The sequence below is a fragment of the Ichthyophthirius multifiliis genome (genome assembly GCF_000220395.1).
Source record: "Ichthyophthirius multifiliis unplaced genomic scaffold scaff_1120509251066, whole genome shotgun sequence".
Taxonomy (NCBI): Eukaryota; Ciliophora; class Oligohymenophorea; order Hymenostomatida; genus Ichthyophthirius; species Ichthyophthirius multifiliis.
In genome coordinates this window covers 1-9746 of record NW_004086236.1, presented here as the reverse complement: position 1 = coordinate 9746, position 9746 = coordinate 1, and the positions used below count along the sequence as shown (strand labels likewise).

Sequence of the window (9746 nt, the reverse complement as noted above, 5' to 3'; positions counted from 1 at the left end):
ATTATATATATATATATATATATATATATATATATATATATATATATAAATTTATATAATATTATATATTAAAACATTTATATATTTTATCATTTACATTTTTTATATTTAATTTTTTTAAATTTTTTACTTGTTTTTATATTTTTATTTTATTATTATAATTAATTAATAATTTTTACTAATAATTATTTTTTCTAATATTATAATTATATAACATCAGGTAATTTTTATTCATTTATTAATATTTTTTTCCTATTTTTATTTTTATTTTTATTTTTATTTTTATTTAATTTCATTATTTATAGTTTTAAATAAATTCAGTTATTTTTATCTCTCTTTCAAAAATAGTATTCTTTTGATTTATAAAATATTTTTTAACTCTTTCATTACTACACTTATTTTAATATATACATTATTATAAAACAGAATAAAATTAAGTTTCAAATACTTAATGTATTTCTAAATAAATTTGTATGTTAATACATATGTTGTTTTTATTTTACTATAATTTTATAAATTAGAATTAGAATATACAGTTCTAAATAATTTTGTATTTTTTAATATATTTAAATAAAATGCAAACAATTTTTTAAGAATAAAAAATAAAGAATTTTATATATAAATTTTTTATTTTATAAATGATGTTTCAATTAAATATTTTTTTTAAGAATATTTATAAGTTATAAAGTATTTTTTAATTAATTATTTTTATAAATATAAATTAATAATATATAGTTTACATACTTTTAAGATTTTTTTTATTATATAAAGAAATTATTTTTTTATAAAATATAATAATATAAATAATTTAGATTTTTTTTTTCAATTTAATATGATAAATTAAAAAATTAAAAATTAAAAAGAGAAAAGAGAAAAGATTAAAATTGCAATATATAATATAATTAAGCAAATAAAATTATTTAAAAATATTATATATATAAAATATAAAAATCACAATTATTTAAAATATGATATTAAAAATATATAATTAATTAATTTTATAAATGTATATTTTTTTTTAAATAAAAGGAAAATTTCATTTTTATTAAATTAAAATAATCATTTATTTACAAGTGTTAATAAAAAATAATTAATTTATAAAATAAATAAAAAATAACATTTTTTTTATATATATAAATATCTTTTAAATATTATTAAATAATTAAAAAATGAATTTAATAATACAAAACGAGCTTATATAAGCTTTTCATAAAATAAGAGAATACAAAAAATAAAATTCTTATGTATCAGTATAATTTGAATAAGCTTTTTAATTAGTATTATTATAATAAAATTAATTATCGTTAAAAGATATATTTTATAAATTTACTCAATTATGAGAAAATGATGAATTTATAAATATTGCAATAATATAAAGTGTAAACAAAGTTATTAAGTGTAAAAATTCAAATATATTATATATATATATATATATTTAAATTTTGTTTTTTTAGTTTGTTAAATAGATATTTAGAATTTTTAAGATTTATTTGATGAAGAAATAATTTTATATACAATAGAAAGATTATGTAATTATAAATTTAATGAATTAGATACTTAGAGTATATATTTTGCTAAAAAATTAAAAGTATTTATATATAATATGAATATTTTTTTTTATATATATATTTTTTTTTTAGTTTTTAAAAATAATTTTAAATTTTCCTTTAGAATATATAAGTGAAGAGATTTTTGAAAAAATATGGGAAGAAATCTCAAATTGTCAATTAATTTAAAATATTGGATTAAAAGAAATGGCTAAAGACACACTTTTATATGCTATGTAATAGTATATTACGCGTATAATAAATATTTAATAGCCTGAATCTTTTAGAATAATACAAATATTATAATTAATAATCACTAAATTGAATAAAAGTTATGAAACTTATGCCAAATCAAACTCTAATGAAAATATTAAAATAATAGAAATGCCAATATAATTATTAATATTAATCATAATTTTACTTATAGATAGGGATTAGTTACCTGAATACATTAAAATAATTGAAAAAGAGTGCATTTTTACAATTTGCTAAATTTCAAGGATATAAAATGTCAGTATATATGGAAAAATAATCCAAATTTTCGAAATTTTGTTTAATTTTTATACCCAATAAAACAGTCCAGAAAGTAATATAATAAAGAAATTTTTATTTGGGTAATTAATATATATGAAATTCAAAAACTTCGTAAAAAAATATAAGGAAGAGAAAACTATTACTGCAGAATTTTTATTATTAATGCCTTTTTTAAAAAAAATGTTTTCCAATTAAGAATTTTTTTTAGATATTTTTATTTTAAATGACTTTTTATATACTAATTAACCAATAATATAAGAAATCTTATAAAATATAATAGAATTTTCAAAAGGAGGAAATGGATTAAGAGATGATTCGAAATATATAATGAATATTTCTTGTGATATATTAATGAATTTATTACTATTTTAAAAAAAGGAAGTAAATTCAAATAATAATAAAGATAATTATTATATAAAATATGAAAATATAAAAAATAAATATATTGAATATGGAAATTTATTAAATGAAAACCCTAAAAAATTTTTAAGAAAAATAGCAGAAGAATACAAGATTTAAGATTATAAAGATTTAGAAGATCCTATAATAAAAAAAATAGTTCTTTTTTTAAGGACTTTTTATAATGTTTCTCATAAATATATGATAGAAATTTTAGGTGGACCAGATAAATTTAATTAAAAATGTATTTAATAATATATTTAATTATTCGATTTTTCATAAATTAATATTATTGATGCTTTAAGAATACTATTATCAACATTTTTAATGACTGGAGGTAAATAAAAAAATACATAAATATTTTTTTTACAAACTTTTATATATTATTATTAATATATATTTAAAAAATTATTATTTATATATATTTTATATATTATTATTTATATATAGAATCACAATAAGTTTTAAGAATTTTAGATGAATTTTCAATTAATTATTATTAATAAAATTAAGTAAGTATTTTTTTTGTTATATAAATTTTTAATTTTTTTTCTTCCTTTTTTTTTTTTATAAGTAAACATTTTTGTCATCTAATTCTGCTTATACATTTACATGTGCTTTGATTATGTTATAATCAGACTTACATAGTAGTAAAAATGAAAAAAAGATGCTACCTGAAGAATTTATTAAATAAGTAAGAGGAGTTAATGAAGGTTAAGATATTTCTAATGAATATGTTCTTGATTGTTATTATAATATATAAAGTAATGAGATTAAAGAGTGTAGAAGCTTTCATATATCAACTGAATGCACTATCATAATTTGGAAATATATGATATTGAACTATTAAATGTTTAGTAAATTTGATTTTTTGGATGACGAATTATCATTAATAGAGTAAGATGAAAAGCTTAAAAGAGAAATAGCTGAAAAGGCACTTTTAGAAATGATTTTAAAAAATATATTTGAGAATATAGACTTTATTATTTTTAAATTTAAAGAAACCGAAGAAGAAGAGGAAAATATGTAAATTATATTGGAATCTTTAATAAATTTATGTATATCTAATGATAAAATTGATTATGTTGATAAAATATTTAAAGTAAAAAAAATAAAAAAATAAAAAAATAAAAAAATATTTTTTAAATAGAACTTTTATGATAAAATATAATTTGAAGATTTAAATAATTTAAATAATATATAATATTTATAATGTTGCTTTATTTTTGCTGGTAAAGCACTTGAATATTTAAAAAATAGTAAAAATCTAGCAGTAAAATTACTAGTAAAAACAATAAATATTCGCAGTTTTTTAATGAATGATTATGTAGCTTAAAGATGTAATAGTATAATTAAAAAAATAAGAGAATCTAATGATTTTTATAATTAAAATATACATAATAATAGATCTTTAATTGATATTTTTTCATCATTTATCTAATAAGAAGAAATTTCTGATGAGGAAAAAGAAGATATTACTATTAATTAATAAATATAACGTATATGTTCCCAAGAAAATTAAATTTTATACCAAAAAGCATTCAAAAACGATAAACTTACATATAAAATTTTAGAATAAACAAAGTAAAAAAAAAATATAATATTATAATAAAATATATTAAATATATATATAAATGTATAAAATTATATATATATAATTATAAATATATATATATACATAATTTTAATTTTTATTATTTAATTAGAATGTTAGATGATAAAGATTATGAAGAATTTATAAATCAAATATTAAATGAATTTAAAAATATTCCAGAAAAAATTAAATTTGCTCATTTAATAGACTTAAGTATAGAAATAATGAAAATAAACTAAGACAGAGTTGAAAAAATATGGTAAAAGATTTGTATTATATTGAAATTAGCATTTTCTAATAAAAAAGTTGAAAAAACTGAATGTTTGCTATAATAAATTGATAATGAGAATTTATAAAATTTAATTTTTAATTTAAACGAAATGTCTTTGAAAAGGAAAAAGAAAAAAACTTTTCTTTAAAGTTTTAGTAAATTTTGTCTTTTGGAATTATGTTTATCACATTTAAATTTGTGTTCGAAATTTAACTCTTTCGATGATTGTTTATAGGAAGGATTGAATTATTTAAATGATTGTTCTTTATATATTTTGTAAGAATTTATTAATTAGTTAAATGATTTTGTAATTTCTAATAAATTATGTCAGAATAATGAAGAAAACTAACCATTCTTTTAAATATTAGAAATGTTTTAAAAAATATTAGATGTTCTTGATGAAAAAAAACTGGATAAGACGGAAGTTATTAATAATTGCTTGTGTTTGAAAAATTCAATAAGCAATTTTATGTTAGCTGTAGTAAGTATTAAAGAAGATGATTAATTTGTGAAAGTTATATAGGCTAGTATAATATTCTTTGTAGGATTTTTAAAATCAAAAGTATTTAAGATTTTAGAAGGAAATAATTGGGCAATTTAGATAATTTCAGTTTTAATTATATCTGAAAACTAGAGACATTAAAAATTAGATTAATAACATGATTGTAAAAAAAAAAAAATTATAAAATATAACATATATTTTAAAATTAAATATATCTATATAAATATGTATAAATAAATTTAAATATATATATATATAAATATATAAAAAATATATATATTAAATATATATATATATTTATTTATATAAATATATATTTATAATTATAGTACTTATGAACTAGAATATAATTTAAGCTTTGAGTGTTTTATTTATTAGTCTTAAAGAATGGAATTCTTAAATATGCGAATAAATTGTATTACTAATTGATAAAGCAGTTTATTAATTAAGATTTTATGTTATTAATGAAGTATAGATTAAAAGCATTTATGATAAAATAAGACTTTTTTAAAGTAAAATATTATTTATGAGAGATGAAAATCATATAACTAAATATATAAGAATTTTGGTAACAATTTTTAGTAATTGGTCTTGTTATCAAAAATTTTGCGAAGGTTTTATAATTGAATTTGTTATAAATTTTTTAGAATTATATTAATTTATTAATGAAAATAAAATAGAAAATTTAAAATAATTAGTCTTAGATGAAATTAAATCATTTTTGCATAGTACATAAATTATATAAATAAATAAATAAAAATATATTTTTTTATTATCTAAGGTTATAATTTAGATATAAATAAATTAAAATAAATATCAAAAAAGTATTTAAATTAAAATGATTATAATAATTTATTTGATAATTAAATAAAATGTTAATAGTAATAAAATTAATATTAATAATTATAAGAACAATAAAAATAATAATAAAATGAATATGTAGAAAAATAAAATTAATTATAATAATAATAATAATAATAATAATAATAATAATAATAATTATAATAATAATAATAACAACAAACTCTACAAAATTAACATATATAAGCTTAATTATAAGACTAATAAGTAAACAATTAAATATTATTAATTGAGTCTGTATAAAATGATACTTTATAAATAATTAATATTAATTAATAATAAATGTTAAAAAATGAAAAATTAGATAAATTATAATTTTTATAATAAGATAAAGAAAATGATAATTAAATTATTTAACATGAAGAATTTTATGAAAATTAATAATAAGAGAAATTAAATTAATAAACATAACAGTAAGAAGAATAAAACACATAATATTAGGATATATAAATTTTATAAGAAAAAAAAATTAAAATTAACTAAAATAACAAGAATTTTTATAAATAGAAGTTTAATAAGATCATAATCATGAATAGCTTATAGAAATTAATATATCTGATTATAATAATTAAGATTAATAAATTTAGAATAATATTAGCGAAGAATTTAATAAAGAATAATAATCATGATTAAAGAATTTACTAGACATAATAGAAATTACAAATTTTATTTCAAATTTTATCTTTATATAATAAAAATAAGAATGTTGATATTTTATGAATATTTATTATTATTTTTAATTTATAAATTTTATTAATGAATTTAGTATATAGAAATATCATTTATTATATTTTATAAAAACATTTAATTATAAAATATTATTAAAAATTTAAAATATAAATTAATAGTTAGTTAAAAAAAAATTAAAAAACTAAAATTAGTTTTTATTTATATTTTGATTTTGTATTTGCTATTTTTATATATATATTTAAAATATATATGTATATATAAATACTTTTTGTTTTTTATTTCATAATATATATATAAATAAATATATATATAAAATATATCTAATATATATTTAAATTATATATATATTTATTATTTTATTTATAAAAAAAAATATATATTAATAAATGTTTAAATATATATTCAATTTTTATATATTTTATATTTTTTTAAATAAAAATGAATAAAATGAAATTATTATTAATAAAAAGTCATTAAATATTATATTTAAAATTTAAATATTTTATATTTTTTTTTATATAATTATGAAATAAATTATTTTTTTATTATTAATTTTTACAAAAATCCTTTACTTTTTTTATTTTTTTAAATTTCAATTTTTAGTTATGTTAATAAATACTTATAATCTATTATTTTTTATAACAGGATATATTTATTATTGATTTTAGATTTAATTAAGATTTTAAAGATAACTTATTTTCTTATTTTTAACTATTTAATCTATGGTTCGCACATCATGAGTAAAATGGCATCTTAAACCATAACAACAAACTCCTTTTTCGAAATATTATTTACATAATTTAGTTTTGTAAAGAGTATTTATAGGTATTTTTGAATTAAGTTATTTTTTTCCATGTGCAAATCTGCATTTGTCTCCATATTTACAATATTAAAATTGACTCCAATTTTTACACATTTCGGTTTTATATTTATCAAATTCTGTAAGTATGATGTTTTTGATTTTTTTTGCACTTGATTTATTTTAGTCTTATAAAAAGATTTCTTCGTAATTATTTTCTTCCTCAGAATCACATTTTGTTGAGTTTTTTTCAGAAAGCTCTAATTTATTTTAATTTTTTTAGTTTTAAACATCAAATTCATTAAAGTAAAGGAAATTGTATTAAATTTATTACATATTTATTTATTTTGATCTATATTTTTTATTTATTTAATTTTTATTTTTATTTATTAATATTTCTTATTTTTTAATTTGTAAAAAATATAAAAGATTTTTTCTTTTTTCTCACATTATTCTTTTCTATTTCTTTTAAAATAGATTTTAAAAGCGTTTTCTAATAAATATTAACGTTTATTTATATATAAATACATTAAAACTAAAATAGAAAATACTTAATATGATAAATTGAAAAAAATGCAATAAATTTTTATATAATAAAAAATTGGTTTTAATTTTAGCTGAATTGAAATAAAAAAAAAATATATATATAAATATATACAATTATATTAATAAGTAAGAATTTTAACTAAAAGTAATATATAATTAAAACGAATTTTAAATATTACTTAAATTAATATTTTTTTAAGATATAATTAATTCTTTTTTAAAAAAGTCTAATAATAAAAAAAAGACAAAAAAATAGAAAAAAAGTATTTTTTATATTTAATTATATTTATTTTTAAATAATGATAAAAAAAAAAATATAATAAAAGAAATAATATTTTTTAATACAATATAACTAATAAATAATTAAAAATAAAATTTTAAAATTATAAATTACTTTAATTATTGTTACCTATTATTTTTTATAATGAAAAATCCTTATTTTTAGTAAATTCTATTATTCGAATTTTTATTAAAAAAAAATTAAAGTAGATATATATATATATATATATATATATAAATTTATATATATATAATATTTATTTATAAAATTATATATATATATAAGAGATTAAAAGAAAATAATATATATTCATAACAATTATTATAAAATCTTAAAAATTTATATTTAAATTATATTTTATAATTATATATTATTTTATTTATTAAATTATTATTTTTAAATTTTTTTTTTTTTTTTTTAATTTTTTATTTAAAATAAAATAATCTATTTATTTTTAAATATCTATATTTATATTTATATAGGTATATATATTAAATTTATTTTTTAATTAATTAATAATTATTAAAGAGTTAAATAATTTATATCATTAAACAAAATAAAAATCCTAATAAAAAAATATTTATGATTACTTAATAATTTTATATTTTTTTATTTATATAATATATTTATTTTAATTTTAATCCTTGAGATTACCATAATCAGACAACCAAAATATATTTTTGTATCTTGAATAATAATTCTCAAATAAATAATAAATTCATGAAAATTTAATTGATATTAAAAATGAAAGTATAATATATATTTTTGAAAAAATATAATAAATAGTTGACTTTTGTAATATTAATGAATAAAAATTTGACTTTGAATTTATAAAATACACTGAATTGTTAGAATACGAAATTGCTTAAATTCATTAAAAAAATAAAATTCTTTATTTAAAATTAGATAATTTTTGCATTAAATTTTATAACTTATTTCAAATTAACAAAATATAATTTTTTAATAAAAATAAAAGAATAGGTTATTAAAGTTAATGATTTAATACAAATTATATATATTAAAAATAAAGAACTTTTTCAATAAAAAAAATAAATAGAATAGTTTTAAAATGAAATAAGTTTAAGTGATTTTGTTAATTAAATTGCTTCATTTTGGGAAGAAAACAAAGATAAATATAATTTGCAGTATGAAAATCATAAAAAAGCATATTAATAGCTATTATAAACATAAAAAAATAATAAAACATTAATTGACAATTTTTTAAATTAAAAATAATAGTAATTAATATATAAATTATATTACTTATATATTTTATTTTACAAAATAAAAATTATTTTTATATTTTATATTCATTATATAAGAAAATTTATTAATTTTAATTTTATAATTATAAAGTGTATATAATTATTATTTTTTTAATTTTATTAAATGCAATTATTATTTTTTAGTAGGATTAATTTTTTTATTTATTAATAATCATTCAAAAAAATATAGCTAATATCTATTTTTTATTAATACATATTTATTCATAGATTAAATAATTAAAATAAAATAGAAAAAAAAAAAAAAATAGTATAAAAATAATATAAAAAATCTATAAAATAAAATATATATATTTATAATAATAAAAATAAATTATTTGATTTAATAAAAATTATATAATTATTGATTTTACTAAAAGATATAAATTATAATATTTTATATATATATATATATTAAAAAATATATCTAAGATATAATAAATAAAAAAAATATATACTAT

General features: G+C 12.7%; 2 protein-coding genes across 2 annotated transcripts, besides 36 other annotated features; one reads left to right on the top strand and one right to left on the bottom strand. All coding sequences in view use genetic code 6, as the record gives it.

The window, feature by feature from the left end:
* Positions 1-2: 2 nt before the first annotated feature.
* Positions 3-69: a microsatellite.
* Positions 5-111: a microsatellite.
* Positions 75-118: a microsatellite.
* Positions 85-125: a microsatellite.
* Positions 126-166: 41 nt separating this feature from the next.
* Positions 167-204: a microsatellite.
* A 49-nt stretch (positions 205-253) lies between these two features.
* Positions 254-288: a microsatellite.
* A 2519-nt stretch (positions 289-2807) lies between these two features.
* On the top strand, positions 2808-4198 carry IMG5_137120 (sec7 domain protein; the record flags this gene model as incomplete). Its single annotated transcript, XM_004031785.1, has 4 exons — positions 2808-2817; positions 2931-2992; positions 3055-3582; positions 4187-4198. 4 exons carry the CDS (start codon positions 2808-2810, stop codon positions 4196-4198), a joined length of 612 nt encoding a protein of 203 aa, XP_004031833.1.
* Positions 2855-2929: a microsatellite.
* Positions 2856-2928: a microsatellite.
* Positions 3586-3618: a microsatellite.
* Positions 4080-4155: a microsatellite.
* Positions 4089-4151: a microsatellite.
* Positions 4100-4151: a microsatellite.
* Positions 4100-4157: a microsatellite.
* Positions 4103-4157: a microsatellite.
* Positions 4103-4164: a microsatellite.
* Positions 4110-4153: a microsatellite.
* An 849-nt stretch (positions 4199-5047) lies between the features above and the next one.
* Positions 5048-5144: a microsatellite.
* Positions 5057-5144: a microsatellite.
* Positions 5057-5169: a microsatellite.
* Positions 5097-5145: a microsatellite.
* Positions 5170-5722: 553 nt separating the features above from the next.
* Positions 5723-5864: a microsatellite.
* Positions 5724-5864: a microsatellite.
* An 819-nt stretch (positions 5865-6683) lies between these two features.
* Positions 6684-6746: a microsatellite.
* Positions 6689-6835: a microsatellite.
* Positions 6691-6829: a microsatellite.
* Positions 6699-6740: a microsatellite.
* A 58-nt stretch (positions 6836-6893) lies between the features above and the next one.
* Positions 6894-6952: a microsatellite.
* A 38-nt stretch (positions 6953-6990) lies between these two features.
* IMG5_137110 (zinc finger protein, putative) lies at positions 6991-7533 on the bottom strand (the record flags this gene model as incomplete). Its single annotated transcript, XM_004031784.1, has 1 exon — positions 6991-7533. The coding sequence occupies one exon, from the start codon at positions 7531-7533 to the stop codon at positions 6991-6993; it is 543 nt and encodes a 180-aa protein (XP_004031832.1).
* Positions 7533-7604: a microsatellite.
* Positions 7539-7587: a microsatellite.
* Positions 7575-7608: a microsatellite.
* Positions 7609-8037: 429 nt separating this feature from the next.
* Positions 8038-8078: a microsatellite.
* Positions 8079-8232: 154 nt separating this feature from the next.
* Positions 8233-8306: a microsatellite.
* Positions 8307-8361: 55 nt separating this feature from the next.
* Positions 8362-8420: a microsatellite.
* Positions 8369-8420: a microsatellite.
* A 1159-nt stretch (positions 8421-9579) lies between these two features.
* Positions 9580-9650: a microsatellite.
* Positions 9615-9676: a microsatellite.
* Between the last annotated feature and the right edge of the window lie 70 nt (positions 9677-9746).